This window comes from Eurytemora carolleeae, unplaced genomic scaffold (genome assembly GCF_000591075.1).
Source record: "Eurytemora carolleeae unplaced genomic scaffold, Eaff_2.0 scaffold1624, whole genome shotgun sequence".
Classification (NCBI taxonomy): Eukaryota; Metazoa; Arthropoda; class Copepoda; order Calanoida; family Temoridae; genus Eurytemora; species Eurytemora carolleeae.
In genome coordinates this window covers 9125-30458 of record NW_019398000.1, presented here as the reverse complement: position 1 = coordinate 30458, position 21334 = coordinate 9125, and the positions used below count along the sequence as shown (strand labels likewise).

The 21334-nt window shown below is 32.3% G+C and overlaps 1 protein-coding gene across 1 annotated transcript; it reads right to left on the bottom strand.

The window, feature by feature from the left end:
• Window positions 1–3700: 3700 nt before the first annotated feature.
• Window positions 3701–20865, bottom strand: LOC111716558 (glycogen synthase kinase-3 beta). The gene is made up of 15 exons (XM_023492047.1): window positions 20652–20865; window positions 19504–19606; window positions 18866–18937; window positions 16851–16945; window positions 15791–15884; window positions 14999–15082; window positions 13128–13213; window positions 10631–10713; window positions 9471–9570; window positions 8986–9076; window positions 7667–7762; window positions 6776–6865; window positions 5772–5867; window positions 4971–5081; window positions 3701–4687 (listed from the first exon to the last, which is right to left on the bottom strand). The coding sequence occupies exons 2-15, from the start codon at window positions 19603–19605 to the stop codon at window positions 4652–4654; spliced, it is 1236 nt and encodes a 411-aa protein (XP_023347815.1). The 5' UTR covers window position 19606; window positions 20652–20865; the 3' UTR covers window positions 3701–4651.
• Between the last annotated feature and the right edge of the window lie 469 nt (window positions 20866–21334).

The window sequence follows — 21334 nt, the reverse complement described above, 5'->3', positions numbered from 1 at the left end:
GAAAAGCTGAAAGCTATGAAAGCAAAAGTTGAAAAAAAAGACTGAACAAGTAAAGTTTCGACAGTTTTTGTTGGGTTAGATTAGGTTGGGACATGTCCTTGCTGGGTACACTGCACTAATGGGCCCTCTGCTGCGGCTAGGACATTTAAAAACGCACTTGGAAAATTGAACAATTAAAAAAAATAGAAAATTTTAACTTTTTTGAATTTTTCAACTTTGTATGTTAAATATCATGAAAAAAGATAGTTCACATGGAAGAATCTGTTAAATATCCTTGTCCTCAATGTGAATATGCTGTAACTTTAATATGACACTGCACATTCACATTCAGAACAGGGGTAAAAAACATAAAACGCATGACAACCACCAATGGTGGTTCATTGCCCGAAAGATGGTCAAATAAACATAAGCCTGATAAAATGGTATGTTTTCTTTTTAAATTTTGATGACTGCACTAAGAGTAAAAGAGTCAAGTTAAGTTAAAGTTAACCACCCTTGTCCTCAATGTGAATATGCTGTAACTTTAATATGACACTGCACATTCACATTCAGGACAGGGGTAAAAAACATAAAACACATAACAACCACAAATGGTTCATTGCCATAAACATAATCCTCATAAAATGGTGTGTTGTCCTTTTTCAATTTTGATGACTGCACTCAGGGTTAAAGAATTAAATTAAGTTAAAGTTTAACACCCTTGTTCTAAATGTGAATATGCTGTAACATAAAAATCGCACATTGCACATTCACTTTCAGCACAGGGGTAAAAAATGAAAACGCAGGAAAAAATCCAATCTTTGTCTTAATAGAGTGTCAACAATATCCTGGGGAAATGGTTTGTTGGCTTTAATCAATTCGAAAGGCAGATAATAGTTAAAGACACATGATGTTTAAGTTAGATATCAATGTTAAATATGTTGTAACAAATTATACAATGCATATTCACATTTAGCCCGAGGGTAAGTAACATAAGACACATGTCAACATCTGGCAAGTTGGTTTTCATTATCCTGAAAAATAAAAAATTACATCCTCTTTAAATCTGGATGGCAACTAGATATAGTTTGAGACATATGATGCATATGTTAAATATCCTTGCCCTCAATGTAAATTTGCTGTAGCTTTAATATGACACTGTTGATTCACATTCAGTCCTGTTAATGTACAGGGTTACTTTAATGTACAGGGTTACTTTAATGTACAGGGTTACTTTAATGTACAGGGTTACTTTAATGTACAGGGTTACTTTAATGACAACCTAAAACTCGTTAAATATAAACATCTAAAAAATTTTATCTTATATTTATAATAAAGTCTATTAAATAAATGTAGTCTATAAATAGTAAGATAAAAGATCGAATAATTTCCATACAATCCAGGGGAGTAGTCAGGAATTTGTCCAAGGGGGGGGGGGCTCAGCATAGCTGCTGGGGTCTAAAAAAACTGAACTGCATAGATTTCACTGGTCCAAGGGGGGATGTGGCCCCATAGCCCCCCCCCCTTGAATACTCCTCTGAAGTCTAGTGTAGCGTAGATGATGTATCCTTGTCCTAAATGTGACACTGCAGTCTGCACACTCGCTTTCAGTCCGAGCATTAAAAACATGACCAATGGCTATGTTCAAAGATTCGTTGTCAAAATCCCGAGAAAATGTTTATGTTAACCACATATATTCCGAATGAGAGAGTGACAGCATAGATGTATATATGTTGGATATCCCTGTGACCAGTGTGAATATGCTGCATATTATTTACAACACTGCACATCCACACTTGTCCCCAGGATAGAAAACAAGGAAAAAGTTTCAAAAATTAAATTCCGATGTCCAAAAATTCCAAGATATAGAAATGTTCAATGAAAAATAGTGTTCGTTTATAAATTGTCTGAATAGTTCTGTGTCACTGTTTGGCGGGCTAGGTTGCTATAAAGCTTTACTCAATCACGTCCTTTATGCCGCAATTTAAATCAAAAAATTAATCTAGATTTTTGATCTATTTATTTATTTTGTTTTAATCTATTTAAACATTATCATTTATGATAAACAGTTCTCAAATTTATTTAGGTCTCTAACAAATTTATTTCATAATCTTAAAAGTTAGTTTTATGATTTCTTTAAATAACTTCTAAATGCGCATGTGCAATATAGTTAATACCTGTAAGCCGTGACGTCATGAAGGTAGATTAATAATATAAGGAATTTCTACAACGTGAAAATTCGATGATACATCTGAAAACCTAACAGAAGGAGAAGGTCACATGAATGCGAGATTTCTTGTCCAACTTTGTGACGTCGTAACTCATCTCCTCTAGTTATATTAAGAAAAACAACTGACCCGAGCTGAAAACTTTAGAATGGGCCGGTTACCTGAATCCTGATCAGTTGATTAATCTGGAGATTAAAACCAAGAGGCGAACAAGCATTATTTAATCTGGAAATTAAGAAAAAGAGAAATCAAGCATTGATCTTGATATCCACCATTCTAAAGTTTTCAGCTCTGGTTACAATAAAATCAAAATATACTACATCTTCTCGATATAGATTTTCAATAAAAGGAGTTCTGATTGAAAACATATGATATCTCAATCTCGTGTGCAATTTACTTTACTTTGACGTGTATAGGCCATCTATAAAAAGTAATAAAAAGCAATAAAAAGCAATAAAAAGCAATAAAAAGCAATAAAAAGCAATAAAAAGCAATAAAAAGCAATAAAAAGCAATAAAATGCAATAAAATGCAATAAAATGCGATAAAAAACAATAAAATGCAATGAAATGCAATAAAAAGCAATAAAAAGCAATAAAATGCAATAAAAAGCAATAAAAAGTAATAAAAAGCAATAAAAAGTCATGCCAAAAAGAAAGAATAACTATTTGTTTTACTATTAGCGATGATTTACCAGGGAGAACTGCCAACGTTACCGGGAATTTACTTTTCAAAGTGTTTTCGAGACTTGATGAAATTTCAATTCCAGCGGAGAAGTCAATTTCCTGTGAAGTGCAGTTCTCCCGAAGGAATGGCATAAATATTATAGTAAAATAAGTTTGAGAAAAAGATGTTTTTTTTACCGAAATAAACTGCAATGTGTGGAAGAAATTAAAAATTATTCACAAACTGTCGTGTTTCGTGGGACAACCTGTAAGAAACAATAAAGGAGAAGTAACTTATCAAGAAAAGATTCTGCTAAAATATTTTCTGCTTTAATTGGATACTTGAACCTTTCTCCATACATCTCAGCCGATATTGTACTGAACAATTCAATAAATTCGCCAGGGAGTGTCCATTTGCTTCTTTTTCAGGCTTGGGGCCATCAGAAGATCGCTTCTAGGTTACTGCTTATCAGTCTGACACAATTTATAGGAGAAGCGAAAAAATAGCTGATTAAACTATTTTTCTTGCTTTTGCGCATTATTTTCAAGAATTGTCAAGAACATGTACTTTTAAATTTTGTTCTGAAATTAGATAAATTACTATTTCATTTATTGTGCCGAGACCTATGCGTTTTTATTAGAAAAAATATATTAATAACAAAATATCATACTAGATTATGTTGTTTTATATCACTGTTAAGAGCTTCTAATTTCAACAGTTTTTGGTCTAGAAGAAAATCTATCCTCTGACCTCTCATCACTAATGATTTGAATAGACAACATATAATATACCTAGGCTTCCGTCTACAACAGGAATAAAATCTAATTGTTTATATATTACCTATATATATTTCAATAAGACAACGGTTAACATATTTACAAAACAAAGTACGTAAAATCCAGCGAAGATATACACTATACAGTCTAGTACAACGTAAAAGCCGCAGTGCTCGGCGCTAAATCCGGGAAATCTAGTTTAAACGGGATAAAATGCCGCGGTCTCTATTCGTTAATGGTTTCGCAGTGTTAAACTGGGATAAAACTATATTTACACGAGATAATAATCAACCCTGTTAATTACAGAGTTACAGAGGGAGCATTTAAGTATTTGAATTTAATAAGATTTGACAACATTTTCCTAATTTAAAAAAAAATGGCGCTAATCAGATGAAGAATCTATTGATTGCAGAAAAAAAGCGAAATAATTACAGAAATCGTCTCGAAGATTAGACGAATGTTAATTCATGAGAACATTTATACGAGTAAAATTTTCCATACAGACCAAATAGTTGGACAATGTCAAAACTAAGGATAGGATAAACTGACACATAGTGTAAGAGATAGAGGGGGGGGGGGGGAAGCCAGGAATCCAAATTCTAAATTTCAATTTATTTCAGATGTGAATAGGAAGTCGAAACTTGGAACTTGAAATAATTTTATTCCTTCCGAGATATTAAGTGCAACATTTATGTACAGAATCTGTAGGTTAGGTGTAGGGGTGTACATGTGTACTGCAGGAGGAGAAGGGGTTGTAGTTGTTGTTTATATTTACATATATATATATATATATAATTCTGTGTTTATATCCCTGCCGGTGTAGTGAATAGTGAATACACTACCCGATAAATACATTTAGAACTGTTCTCGTTTCAGTTAACCAGACAGATAAATCCAGCTGGTAACAGCTAACTAGATAGATAGAACAGCTGGTAACAGCTGGCCTAGTCACATCTGTACTAGACAGCTAAATCCTTGAAGTTTAACAGCTGGGAGAATGGATTCAAGAGCTTGAAGCTTGAGGTGCCATAGCAGCATCCTAAACATTCAGATTTTAGAGCTGTCTGTCTTAAATCCTAAACCGACCTGTTTATCTACCTGATTAGCTATTTGTCTATCTATCTATCTGTACCAGTCTATCTATCTGTATCTATCTATCTATCTATCTATCTATCTATCTATCTATCTATCTATCTGTCTATCTATCTGTGTATCTACCTGTCTATCTACCTGTCTATCTACCTGTCTATCTACCTGTCTATCTACCTGTCTATCTACCTGTCTATCTACTGTATATCTACCTGTATCTACTCTCTATCTACCTGTCTATCCTGTGTGTCGACTACTGCTTCCTCTGCTGGTGCATCAGCTAGGGTAGATTGAAGATGAACAGGAATGAGTTGACTGTTCAGGGCTGGTTGGGTTTTTAACTCCTAGAAAAAAAAGCTAAAATAAAATAAAAAATGTAAAAGTAAAATACAGGGTTAATTTTTCATTCATAATAAAAATCCCCATTCGTTTAAATCCTGATCGATCACTTTTTAGGAATCGAAGGAGTGAATCCCTCTTACAAACCGATTCTAAGTATAATTTCAAGATGGCAATACCCGATTTACAAGGGTACTCTTTACAGTTTCTTCTGGTCAGTTATGAATTAGATATCCGCGTTAGTGTTTCGCTTACTGTTAAATTTCATTTGCGGGTTCTCTAAAAAAGTGACTTGCGATTTTCTTGCTTTAACAACACAATGGAGAAATTCACAGAAATAGTTCGAGTCGGAAAATGACGTCATCGTCCACAATTTTGATGAGATAAAGTTTTCCAGGGTAGGGTTGTAAATAGGCTCACTTACAATTACGCTTACAGTTCATGTAAAGAACAAAATACGTAGTTTTTTGACCTTTCAATAATTATTAGTTACTCTTTTATAACCATTTCTGTTTTCAGTTTTCCCTATTCGTTTTAATGAAGAATTAATAATGAACCCTATCTATAGAGATTGCAGGTCTTAAAACTCGGTCAGAGGTATTCAAATTTAATATTAAGATCCCCCCCGGAGGGGTAAGGGGGGGGGAGAAAACAAATTGTTTGATCCTATGGTAAAAAATTAAAATATGTATTACCTGTTCTGTAAAGTTAAAAAGAGGAGGTAGTTCTCTACCATTTGGTAGTTTAGTTCCAACCTCCCGTAGCTCATCAAAGAAGGTGTGTGCACACGCCTAGATTAATAAATAGATGAAAGATATAGATAGATAATAAACAACTTTAATATACGATACTTAATAGGTCTTTAATAAGTTGTTGATATTTCTTCATGTAGATATAGATAATATATAGGTAAATGATCTATTTCTTCATATAGAAGGAAAATATATAGATAAATGATCTATTTCTTCATGTAGATATACATGAATAGATAATATATAAATAAATGATCTGTTGATGATTAACAGAGATTATTTTTCCAGTTTCCAGTAAATAGATTGATATTAGAATAGACAGTGAAAAGATAGATAGATAGGATAAATGAACGAGACAATATCAATGAATATTATTTTAACAAAAAAGGTCTAATAAGTGAAAAACAATGAATAACAATGATAACAATGAATGAGGATATAAACACGATGATTAACAATAATAACAATGAATGAGGATATAAATACAATAAATAACAATTGATTACGATGAATAGGGATATGAACACAATTAATAACAATAATTATAATGAATGAGGATATAAATACAATGATTACAATGAATGAGGATATAAATACAAAGAATAAAAATGATTACAATGAATGAGGATGCAAATACAATGAATATCAATGATTATAATGAATGAAGATATAAATACAATAAATATATATCAATGATTATAATGAAATGGAAATACAATGAATATCAAAGAATACAGTGAATGGGGATATACATACAATGAATAACAATGATTACAATGAATGAGGATTTAAATACAATGAAAAACAATGATTACAATGAATGAGGATATAAATACAATAAATAACAATGATTACAGTGAATGAGGATATAAATACTTTAAATAACAATGATTACAATGACTACAAAAACAGAGAATGGGAATACAATAAATATAAAATGTCTCCACCTGTAGAGGTGTAATCCTAGCAGAAGGAGTATACTCCAGTAGTCTGGAGACCAAGTCTATAGCTTCAGGACTAGTACGGGCACGGAAAACCTAGAAAGAATATGTGGTACTATATCTATGCATACAAATGTGTGATCTCTGTTTGATGTCTGATCATAACTCTGAACCCCGTGACTTATTTGCCTCAAATTTTGTTAAGGAACTCGGGAGAGCAACAGGAATGTTCTTAGTTTGGTTTTGAGATTATAAGTTGAGTGGGTCCACCATTATAGGGAAAAAAGGCTAAAATCGTAACTTACGACCAAATGCGGGTAAAGGGTGGAAATAACTACAGTAACCTGGGCAACTGTGGGTTTTCCATATATATATATATATAGACCTGACCCCCACCATTCATAAAATTCAAACTTATATTCAGTTAATCTTTGGTCGAGTTAAAGCAAGGTATCACATTTAAAATCTGTTTATTTGTTTTTGTTTATATATTGTTACTTTTATCTTTTAATTCTTTTAAATTTTAAATATTTATTATTCAAGTTTCATATTTTGTATGTTTTTTAGAATATGCCCTGAAGATGGTTAAATAAACAGAAAATTCGGCAAGAAGAGTTTTTGTTTCACGGATCTGGAAAAAATTTAAAATGTTATCTCAACTGACATGTTTTCCCGCCCTATTTTGTACTATTAACCCACAAAAATAGAACTGTTTTCTCTAAAAATTCATTTCCTTAATTCAGCGGAACAACCCTAAATTTTTTTTAAAGTTTAATGCAGTTTTATGTGGTCTTTCTATTCTTTTTATTTCCTGTTTTAATAAACATCCTCTAATCTAGAACAGTGTCACAATTGACATAATTTCTTGACTAATATTTTGGTTGGAACTTCTTTTACCTTCGGCCATGGATGTGCTTTGATCTGTGGGAACTTGAACTCCGTGTAGTTTGGATTCATTTCTTTGATCTGCTCCCTCGTGGGGGTACCCAGGACCTAGAAATAATTAATTTATCGATCAATCACAGCATTAGGGAGGTAGAATTTTTTGCTTCAACTGGATTTGTATGGAGCTTAAAAATTTGAACAACTTTGAGAACAAATTTTTGTTTGTAAAATAAATTTTTGTAGAATTTGAAGAAGAAATATATTTTATTCATTAAAATACATCGTTTATAATTTTATGTTCAAAGACGGATCTTTTAATACCAATAAATCATATTTCGACCAACACAAATTTCGCTTGCATTATTCACGTTTAATTTATGCAAAGAATTTAGTTAGATGGCAGTAATCTTTAACAGATCTTTGTTTGCTCTCTTATCTCAATATAATTCAAACAATGACCTTTATTATCTCTACTAGCTGATCTACTCCACAATATAACAATGATAAAGTATACCCCTGACCTTTATTATCTCTACTAGCTGATCTACTCCACTATATAACAATGATAAAGTATACCCCTGACCTTTATTATCTCTACTAGCTGATCTACTCCACTATATAACAATGATAAAGTATACCCATGACCTTTACTATCTCTACTAGCTGATCTACTCCACTATACAACAATGATAAAGTATACCACCTGACCATTATTATCTCTACTAGCTGATCTACTCCACTATATAACAATGATAAAGTATACCCATGACCTTTATTATCTCTACTAGCTGATCTACTCCACTATACAACAATGATAAAGTATACCACCTGACCATTATCATCTCTACTAGCTGATCTACTCCGCTATATAACAATGATAACGTATACCCCTGACCTTTATTATCTCTACTAGCTGATCTACTCCACTATATTACAATGATAAAGTATACCCCTGACCTTTGTTATCTCTACTAGCTGATCTACTCTACTATATAACAATGATAAAGTATACCTCTGACCTTTATTATCTCTACTAGCTGATCTACTCCACCATATAACAATGATAAAGTACACCCCTGACCTTTATTATCTTTACTAGCTGATCTACTCCACTTTATAATAATGATAAAGTATACCCCTGACCTTTATTATCTCTACTAGCTGATCTACTCCACTATATAACAATGATAAAGTATACCCCCTGACCTTTATTATCTCTACTAGCTGATCTACTCCACTATATAACAATGATAAAGTATACCCCCTGAACTTTATTATCTCTACTAGCTGATCTACTCTACTATATAACATGATAAAGTATACCCCCTGACCTTTATTATCTCTACTAGCTGATCTACTCCACTATCTCCAGGGAAGATAGGTTGACCCAGCATGAGTTCAGCAAACACACATCCTGCTGACCTGAACATACAAATATTTAAGGGATTGAAGTAGAAATTTTAAGTAGCATTTAATTTCATTTTACATCTGGTAAAATGATTTTAAGTAAAAAGTTAGATTAGTAAATGCTAAAAGAACATATTCGAAAAATTTCATTTCAGCATACTTCTAACATCATTTATATTAACAAGAACATTTACATTGACTTTTTGAAAACGTAAATAAGCCAAAAACCTGAAAAACATGAATTCCCAGAAGTAAAAATATAGAATTACCAAACATCAATGTTTGTTGTATAATCAGAACTTACCAAACATCAATGTGTGTTGTATAATCAGAACTTACCAAACCTCAATGTGTGTTGTATAATCAGAACTTACCAAACATCAATGTGTGTTGTATAATCAGAACTTACCAAACATCAATGTTTGTTGTATAATCAGTTGCTCCAAAAATGAGTTCAGGAGCCCGGTAATATCTGGAGCAGATGTAGGAAACATTAGGTTCTCCTCGAACTGAAAATAAGTTTGAATTATCTTTTTTTCGGAACTATATAACTACACCCCTTTTCCCTCGAAACTACACATCTATTCCCTCGAATCTACACCCCTTTTCCCTCGAAACTACACATCTATTCCCTCGAATCTACACCCCTTTTCTCTCGAAACTACACATCTATTCCCTCGAATCTACACCCCTTTTCCCTCGAAACTACACACCTATTCCCTCGAATCTACAGAGCGTCCCATATGATATTAGATTATCTCCAATCTTTAACACCAAAATAAAACCTTAATACTCGAAAAACTTATAATTTTCCGCAAGAAAATTCTTATCTAACCCTTATGTTATTTTTCAAAATGATTCATTCTAATGAAATTTTCTGATTAGTCCCGAAAATCGTAATTTAGACCCGTTCTCGGTCTAAAATGATGCGGGACACCCTGTACACCCCTTTTCCCTCGAAACTACACCCCTATTCCATTGAAACTACACCCCTATTCCCTCGAATCTACACCCCTATTCCATCGAATCTACACCCCTATTCCCTCGAAAACACACCCTATCCAATCGAAACTACAACCCTATCCCCTCGACACTACACCCCTATTCCATTGAAACTACACCCCTATTCCCTCGACACTACACCCCTATTCCATTGAAACTACACCCCTATTCCCTCGAATCTACACCCCTATTCCATTGAAACTACACCCCTATTCCCTCGAAAACACACCCCTATTCCCTCGAAACTAAACCCATATCCCCTCGAATCTACACCCCTATTCCCTCGAAACTACACCCCTATTCCCTCGAAACAACACCCCTATTCCCTCGAATTTACACCCCTATTCCCTCGAAAACACACCCCTATCCCCTCGACACTACACCCTTTTCCCCTGAAAACTACACACCTATTCCTCGAAACTATACACCTATTCCTCGAAACTATACACCTATTCCCTCGAAACTTTACCCCTATTCCTGGAAACAACACCCCTATTCCTCAATCCCTACATCCCTATTTCTCAGAAGGAGGGAGGTTTCCCTATATATGGATAATGAATAACTTACCCAAGTGCTTAGCACTCCCAAAATCGCAAAGTTTAAGAATCCCACTCTCAGGATCCAGAAGTAAGTTCTGGGGTTTGATATCCCTAAACAATATTCAGTCTAAATCTTATCTCTCTAAATTAACTGTAGACATGATAATAATTTACCATCGACTTATTGGCATGTTCAATTCACAATGGTACCCTTGAAAGCTTTATATAATAGAGAATGAATGAGATATCCATATTTTAAACTTCAAAAATTGATTATTTTCAATTTTCATTTTATTTATATCATACATCTTCTGAAAACTTGGGGCTTTAATTTCTCATTTAATTCTTGTAGATTTTTGCAACAGTAATAATGAAAGATAGTCAAAATTTATCATTTATAAAGTTTAAAAAATGACAATATCTTAATTTATATATTTTATCATATCAGGGGCACTGGTGAGAATCGAAAATGCCCCTCCAAACCTGGAGGCTTACTTAAAAATGACAACGATATTTTCTCTTTAAATATTTATCTACACCGCTGAACTATAATTTTTACGCAGAGCTTAGGATCCATTTTGATGCGGATACAGATCCTGGATCCGCACTGGGAAAAAAATGGATCCGGATCCAGGACATGAAAATTTCTTCTTAGTTTACTCATTTTCGGAACAGAAAAAGAATTTTAAACATTTTTTTCAGTTTTTGTTGATATTTTAACTCTTGTTTGCAGGCTGACCCGAATCAAAAGTAGCCAAATACTAAATTCGATATTTTGATAGATTCAAGTTCTTAAAAGTTAAATTCAAATCACGAGATAATGAGTGTTGATATTAAAATAAAACTCATAATTTTGCAAATATTATTTTAAACACAATCTTAATATTGTATGTTCAGTGTTGATATTAAAATAAAACTCATAATTTTACAAATATTATTTTAAACACAATCTTAATATTGTATGTTCAGTGTTGATATTAAAATAAAACTCATAATTTTACAAATATTATTTTNCCCCCCCCGAGGCAAAGTCTTTCGAGAAAAAAATCACATAATAAACTTTGCTTTTTTACACCATATTTTTTACAGTATTCATGTAAGCTAGCTAAGTTTTCGACACGTTAGAGCATAAATACTTGATAATTTAGAACAAACTCCTTTTTGTTTAATATTAAAATACTTTTAAACTCATGACTCTGCATAAATATCCAATTTATTTAACACGCAAAAACATGATGATAGTTTTTAAGAAATATTACTTGGAAAACATATTTTAAAAGATCATAAATAATCCCAGCATTCAGTCCTACGACTTTATGTAAAAGAATTCTAATATATAAATATATATATCCATAGACACAGTGTTTCGTCCTATTATGTCGTAATCTCTGTTTGTTTATGTGCATGTCCGAACCTAAAGCATTAACCCTTGGACAAATTTCTCTAAAATTTTGAATAGAAAACTCGGAAGGAACCACTGAAATGTTCTTTGTTTGGTTTAAACTTTTTCATCCGAGTTGTTTTTTTTAGAGAAAGTTCATGCTAGTGTAAAATAATATGAAATGTATGATGTACCAAAACATTTTTGTAAGTTATATTAAAATCATAGCGTCACATTTTAAACAAAAGCAAAATCTAATTTTAAACATTTTTCTCTCAACGATATAATATATGAATTATGTATTACTGTGTCTGATTGAAATATATCCTCAAAAGTAAAAAAACCTAATTAAAAAATCAAAAAGTTAAAATATTAAAAATGTTTAAATTAATTATTTGTGAAACACAGTTTGAGTCTGAAGAATCAAGATAACAAGGTTTGCACAGAAATATCAAATTTTATTGATCAAATATTATTTCCATAAAAATTGCAAAACTAAAAGATAAATATCAATTTCTTGGCTAATTAGCTATAATTAGAATTTCATCTTTTAATAATTCTGAATTCTAATAATTAAACTTTTTCTTGGTATTCTTGGTAGCTAATTAACTTTTTTTTAGCTTCGTTATTTTCTAAGCCCCTCAAAAATCATCCCCGCGACCTTCCCTTACTACTTTTACTACAGTTAAACCCAGAGATATTGAAAGAATGTAAAATGTCGTTTTTTAAACTTTCTAATAATGGAATGCTGCAGATATTTAGTTCTAATAATTATATTGATCTCTTTAAAATTATTCACGAATAAATTTTAAGGCTGTTTATTTATTTTTAAGATTAAAGAGATTTAGATAAAATTAGTATAAAACTCGTAGAAAAATTGTAAAGATGACATTTTAAAATGTTTTTCTGTTTCTCCGAAGTTCTTGGTGAAACAGTAGTATTTTAGTAGTTGATCTAAAAAATAAATGATACGGGAAGTTAGCAGAAAATCAAAATATAAGGATGCCAACAATTACGATATTTTTTGCTCGATCCGGATCCAGCCGTTTTAGGATCCGGATCCAGTCGTTTTAGGATCCGGATCCAAAGCAATCATTTTAGGAACCGAATCCAGGTCTTGATTTGTTTACTAATGCTTACTAACCTATGGCAGATTCCGTTTGAATGAATGTAAGCCAAAGAGCGGAACAGCTGATACATGTACAGCTTGATAAACGTCACTGGGATCGTCTAAAACATTGAATGATAATGATAATGACGATATGGATAAAATTGTCAAAATTCGAATTAAAAAAATATAAAATTTAAGACAATTTGGTCCAGCCGTTTGTCCAGCTATGCGAAGATATTTATTAGACTGTAAATATTTTCAAAGATGATAATACCAATGATAATAATAATGATAACAATGATATTAATAATTAACTTCATTTTTTAGGTTTTCTACATTTCAGGACTTTTTGGAGATTATATTTTATACTGATGGGTTGGGAGGGGGGGGGGGGGGGCTTAACACACTTTAGTGAGGGGAAAATTATATTTAAATAGTAAGAGGTAAATTATAAATGTTGTTATTCAAGTTTAAGATAAAGAACAAGATTCAACAATTGGTTCCAACTTTTAATGATAAATTAATGATTTATCACGAAGTCTAAGAGTGAAGTCAGTCATTAAAACCCTGGCGTCGTGAAGAATTTGGACTTGATATGGATAGTTGCTTATTCTCCCTTTTCTAGTTGATTCGAACTTGGGTTTATAAGGGACTGTGAGCGTAATTTCAAGAGACCCTCCCCTCCATTCAGATAGCAATGCAGATTTACAACCGAACCGCTAAAAGAACTGGCTGATCTAGTATAAATTAAAATCAAGTTTATAATTTTGAAAACTAATTATTTTTTTCTTTAGAAAGTGATTTGAACATTTCTAATGCAGGCTCACACATCGACATCATCTGAATTAATTACATTCAAACCCAGACAAAACGACAATATCTTCCGTATAATTGAGCAGTGGCCGAATTTAAAGAATTTGAGCAGTGGCTAAAATTTAAACCGCGGCTTAAATATGGTTGGTTCCACTTAAAATTGTATCAAATGTTTCAAGATTTAAGCCGGCGCTAAATTTAAACCGGGTTTTGGCGGATTTAAACCGCGGCTAAAATTCTTTAAATTCCATCTCAGATAAAGTCGGAAGGGTACAATTGTGAATCGATGTCGGGAATTACCAGGTTTGCATGAAGGGTCACTTGAAAAAACGCTCACAGTCCCTTTAAAAGAAATCTTTGTTGTTGTGTCCGGAATCCCTACGTGTTCCCGGGGCAAATGAATTTATTTTCAATTTATCCTAGGCCTGGGATTACCGAGTACATCTCAGATATCAATTCAAATATTCCTGAAATATCAGATCCTCCCAATTAAATATTTAAACCTGAGAAATACAGCCTGACATTTAGATATATTGACATTTCAACAGGGGTGTATATTTTTCACAATTTTTTCTTCGGGAAGAAAAAATTAGACATCGCAATTTATTTATTTCTTTTTGATACTTTTTCCTAAATTTTTTTTTATTTTCCCTTGGCATCATTTATTTTCTAAAATTCAGCGAATAAAACCCTAATAAACGCAAGCATATATACTTTCAAGAAAAAAATTATGAGGGTGGAGGAGAATACTTTCTTTTAAACATATACCCCTGAATTTTAAATTCCCAGGCTGGATTCAGTAAATATGACGGACTTTACTTTTCCTTTTTTGTTGGAAACTGTTTTTCTTAAAAATTTTTTTTTGCTCTGAATTCATTTTTTGTTTTTGTTTTAAGGGAAGGGGGGGGGGATGGGATGAAATCTCCAAAAATATGATCCTAACTACTTTTATTATTTCGACGTGTTATAGGATACGATAAAATACAGAATTTTTTAAAGGAAAGTAATAAATACAAAAGATGACAGCTTTAAATCTCCGAAATTAGTCGCACACAAAAAAACTTCATTTTCTTAAATAACGTTCTGCAAACCTGTTTTTGTTTACTGTACTGCCTCGCCACCTTGTACACGGTCTCAGGGATGAACTCCAGTACAAGGTTCAAGTAAATCTCGTCCTTAAAAAATAAATATACAGTGGTAGGCGATTATATCAATACAATGAAGACGACTTTTTTCAATTTTGATTTTAATTGAACTGTTAAATAGATTACTTGAAAACCTGATATTTCAAAAAAAAGAGCTGTTAACATATATTATATTGATATAATCGCCTACTAATGCATCATCATTGCTGTATATTATGGATGATAATTCGGAAAAATAAAAGAAAAAATGGATATTAGTGCAGTAGGCAAGTTGTTATTAGTTTCTAGATCGATTTTTAACATTTAATAAAACTTTTTTTAGTTTAATTGGATTTTGTCAAAAACAAAAAACTCTAAAAACGATCGTAAAAGAAAAGTTAAGCAGAAAACGAACATAAAATGAACAAGCTTTTTGGACGTGACTACTGCAACTGGCAAGATTTTAAGATACTGAATTACTAAAAATCTAAAAAACCATTTATTTTTCTGATAGCTGTAACTTAAAGCCCCCAGGGGAAACTGGAAAATATTTTAACAATGACAAAAATAATAAAAGGGAAGAGGAATTAAATACTTTTCAAAATGAACAATTTGAAATTTGATTTTCTGCAAAAATGAATTATTCCATTTCATTTTGGTTGCAAAGAAGGATGGTAATCTTGTAACTTAGATAAATGACCCTTTAAATGCCGTCACTTACATTACGTTAACAGTCCCTTTAATCAATGATCCCTATACCTTTTTCTCTCCGCTAGTGTAGAAGAAGTAAAGAAGTTTGACAATGTTGCAGTGATCTAAACGTCGCATGATTTGAAGCTCACGATTTTTAAACCTGGAACAAACAGGAGGAGATTAGATAAGTTTATGTATAACTATAGCTATAGTGCCCACTAAAAAATAGAAGTTTTAATAAAGAACTCGAATTTTGAAGAAAAAAATGATTTTTTAAGCCTATATTACAACCCATTGGTTTCCTTAGAAAATTTTAATACTTTCGATCCAGCCGTTTGGCCAGCTATAGCTAACATATTTACATATATGAGCGAAGACCTTTATTATATAGATTAATCATAACTAGTCCACTTTTTCGTAAATCAAAGATAATAATTTTATTCCTTCTGGAAATCTCTAAAAATTCGATAAAAAATCGCGCAAAAAAAGAGAGTATTTTTTACGGGAATAACTGTATGATAGTTTTTAGAGAGAAGAATTCAAAAGAGAGCAAAATTTATTAGTATGGGGAACAAAATTAGTGGTTTATATTACTGAACGTAAATTTAATTTTTTTTTTTATAAATTTAGAGGTTATCCATACATGATGAAAATTTATTATGAAGACTAAAATATTATTAAAGATAACTACGTTGAAACCCAGCTTTGTTTGGAAACAAGGTTTTCTTTTTAAGAATCAACCTATTCGATTTAGACCTTTAAAACCAAGCCACAGTTCTACAGACTTCCCTGAACAAATTTTAAGGCAAATCTGTTCAGGGATCCCGATTATGATCGGAAATTCAAATAAACAGAGATTACTACTTTATATATATAGATAGCACATTGTGATCAGCGGAGTTTTGTCTTCAGCTTTGAATGGAAACTTTATAAAAACTAAATCGTTTGACAAAACAACTAAGAATAATTTTAAATAAAATTATTATAGCTCAGTGCTATTTAATTTGATTTATTTTCCCCTGATAATTTTGTCTTTCGCTTCGCGCAAGCGTATCTAACATCTGACCAGAGGGGGAGGGATGAAATTATTTTTAATAAAAAAATACCCCATTCAATTAATAATTACCTCTTATCCTGAAGAACTTTCTTAATAGCGACCATCTCCCCACTCTCACACAGCTTGGCTTGATACACAACTCCAAAACTTCCATTTCCAATAACCTAGAATACATTCAATGTAAGCTGGGGATATTGAGACCAAAGCTTGATCTGGCTCTATTGTTAAATCTGCAGATTAATTAAATCTTTAAGTCCCACATGGTAATCGTACCCTCAGGGGTTGTAGGGAGGAAAAGCTAAAATGAAGATATCGAAAGGTTTTTAAAAAGATTTTCAAATTGCCAACAATGGATATCGAGATCAAGCGATTAGTTTCTTTATATTTCAACATAAGGATCCTGATTCTACCAACAAAAATTTACAACATGTATCCGGATCCGCATCAAATTGAAATGGTTCGGATTTTTACGTGTGGGGGGGGGGGGTCATTAATAAAACTTTAAATCGTTGAAAAATAATTGTAGCTCAAGTCATTTCTAATTGAAGGTGTATTTTTTTCAGAATTAACCCTCCACAGTCTATACCCTAGAGGGCAAAAATGATTTTGATGATTAGGGGAAAAATATTAAGAATTTGACATCAATTAGCAAATTTTTAAATTCTTTATGATACTTTTTTCCTAAACATTCATTTATTTACCCGCAACTCGGCGAATAAAACTCCCAAATAAAAATTTTACTTCTTGGTGAAAAAATGATTTTAAAGGAGGGAGGGGGGGGGAGTCGAATGATTTTTCGAGAAAATATATACCCCCGTCTAAATTTAAATTAAAAGTAACACACATATGTATATGCGTGATGGTGTGATGTAATCGCAAATAATAAAACAAATGTTTTCTGTATCACTGACATTTAGAACAATCATTCAAATTATTAATGCGGAGAGAAAAACTTTTGATGGATAAAAAATGTTTTCAGAAGGTCTGCAAACGTAATTTCAAATGACAACGCATGCAAAGATGGCAACCAAAATTGAAAATAACAAGGATTTCAATTATAAACCTGGGGATCTATTTCAAACTTAATCAGACAAAACTTGCCATCTTTGCATGAGATGTCACTGAATTGTTTAAAACTTAACCGAAATTTTTTTGTACTTCTGTAGTAAATTTATTGTTTTTTCTAATCCGATGAATCAGAATTAAATATACAAATAATTGTCAGGATTAAACAATAAACAATAACATCAACGAGAGGAGTGAAATAATTGTAAACACAGAAGGCTAATACACGAGTGAACGAACAGATAATGATTTGAATGAATTTCAGGATAAACGACTAACGGACAGAACGAAGGAACGAACGAACAACGGCGCAAACAAACGAGACAACAAAAGAAGAAACGAACGAACAACGGCACAAACAAACGAGACAACAAAAGAAGAAACGAACGAACAACGGCACAAACAAATGAGACAACAAAAGAAGAAACGAACGAACAACGGCACAAACAAACGAGACAACAAAAGAAGAAACGAACGAACAACTGCACAAAAAAAACGAGACAACAAAAGAAGACACGAACGAACAACGGCACAAACAAACTAGACAACAAAAGAAGAAACGAACGAACAACGGCACAAACAAACGAGACAACAAAAGAAGAAACGAACGAACAACGGCACAAACAAACGAGACAACAAAAGAAGAAACGAACGAACAACGGCACAATCAAACGAGACAACAAAAGAAGAAACGAACGAACAACGACACAAACAAACGAGACAACAAAAGAAGGAAGGAACGAACAACGGCACAAACAAACGAGACAACAAAAGAAGGAACGAACGAACAACGGCACAAACAAACGAGACAACAAAAGAAGGAAGGAACGAACAACGGCACAAACAAACAAGACAACAAAAGAACGAACGAACGAAACAACCAACAAACAGAGCAACAATTACGAAACAAATAAACAAACAAACAAACAAAAGAAGGTCCGAAAAAACAACACGAAATAACATAAGATCGAAGGAACGAAACAAACGAACGAAGGAACAAGCCAGGAACGAACTATTACCTTAGTATCGGTGTAGGACACCTCTGTGGATCTATCAGGACCCTGGCCCGGACTAGCAATTACCGTCATCACCTAATTATCATACATCATTAGACGGAGAACTTTATTTATTAAATATATTTTCAACATTTCTCTCCAGATTTATAATTAATAAAATTTAATCTTCTACACCCCCCCCCCTTTCTTAATCATAGCTATGTGATCTAAAAGCAATTTCAGTACCATATAAATCATCACACATCATTAGACGGAGAACATTATTGATCACTTTTTTCAACATGATACTCCAGATTTAGAGTTAATACACAGAAAAATGGGATTTCGTATACGATTTTATTCCTTATTGATCATCATACTATTTTAAAATACGAAAAAAAATGCAAATCCGCAAAATTATGTAATCTTGTTTAATCGAAGAGAAAATGCTTTGCGATTGAGAGACAATTAAAAGACTAAATATAAAGATTGGCGCAAAGTGCTCTGATAGCCTAGTGCATTACAAATCACAACCTAACATATTTACAAAGATTATGATTTAAAAATCTATACACAATATATACAATTATACTAATATGAAGTAAACTGACTTGAAAATTAATTATTGGTCTATAAATGGGAAGAGGTCCCTGGCTACGTACCTTGCTACCATCTTTGCTTGAGATCTTCATGCCTCCAAAACTTTGTGACCCAGACTTCTGAGACTCAACAAATGATGTTGTGCGGGGTCTACTACTACTCATACTAAACAACAAAAAAACGTAAACAAATTGTCAAAATTTTTTTTATAAAACTTGATTCTTTTAGATTTAAACCACGAAATTCACAAAATATTAAATAATATGTAGAGATGAGCAATTAAGGGTTTTATGGAGGAACTGAAACTCTACAAACCATGGTATGTCAGGGGTGAATATTACCTCGAAAAATCAAATTTCCAACTATTTTAGAGAAAAAAAAATTTCCCATAAGTTATATTGCTTTTTAAAGGATTATATTCTCACTGAACTAGAAAAATAAATGATTTTGGGAAGGGGGGGGGGACAACAAGTTTTAAGGTTAAAAGTATCAAAAGAGTGGAAAGTTGCCTTAATTCTTGGAATACTTTTCATGTTTGAAAAACTGGTGTAGTGAACCATTATTTACTCGAGTAAGACTAAATCGAGCAGTCCTTGAATAATTCAAGTCTTTTCAGGGTAACCCTGTACAATGTACAAAATACCGTCAAAACTAGAAATTTTAAATATCAATGGTCGGTCAGAACATTTAAGGTGCTCGCATTTAGATGCACATAGAAATAAACGTTAATCATTCAATCAATGGTCAGAGTAACAATAATCCCTAGTACAGTTGTGACGTCAAAATAACGGCCACCGTAACCCTATTCTCAAATAACAAAATACACCTTAAACCATAGTAATCCATTTCATCAAAACTGAAAAATTAAAGGAAAGGGGGGGGGGAAGAATACGGTAGTCGGAAAAAAGTTACAACATCAACAATAAATAGAGGACACATAACACTAAGCTTGCAGGCTTAACAGAAATATCGCATAGCGATAACAAACAAATATTTAAATTCACTAATTACGGGTTTGTTAAGAATTTGAGAAGAGTGTACGAAAACGTATTTAACAGATGTATTTAAGATTTGACAAGTTGTCAATTAGACATGCACAAATTGTCAGCGACATCACTTAAATCAAACGGCACTGACTCAATTATAAAAACTGTTTTCCCTTAAACTAAATATTTAAATCTCCGTGGTTTAATAAAAAGTTCAACTATACCTCCTGCTGGAGTAGTTCCATCGAAAACTGTTAAACTCGGAGCAAAATTTCTTCTCATCAATTCACCACTTTAATTCTTAATTTATTGTCAACAAAAATACAATTTGCAATCGTATAACAACGATTTGTCAACCGTAGAATATGTTCAATTTTATATTTTACTGCGCAACTTAGACCACCGCCATTTTGATTACAGCTGTTGTGCCACTAGTGACTAGAATCAGTTTTTAGTCTGGGCATGCGCAGTCAAACTAGCAGAAAATGAGCCCTTGAAAAATAACAATTTTTTCTTTAAACATAAAAAATATTTTTAATAGAATTTGATGATAATATTTTTTAAATCTTTCTGATTTTGATAGGAATAATTTATCAAAATATTTAAATAAAAATATTTTTTGTTATCGGGGCCCAATTCAAAGTTTTCGAGTCCAAAGTGTGGAATATTGACGGATTTTCAGCCTCCGTCCTTTCTCTTCAATGAAATGTCGTCTTCATCCAAAAATGCATACTTAATGATAAGGAATTAAATGAATGAAATTTCCCCGCAGGATTTAATTCAATATCTAATTAGTTGCAAAGATATTTTTGTTGTTTTGTTCTTCATGAAATTCAAAAATCTATGGCGTTTACAATGATAAAATCAGGGAGGCATACATTTTTTCGCCTTGCCCCCCCCCCCTTGG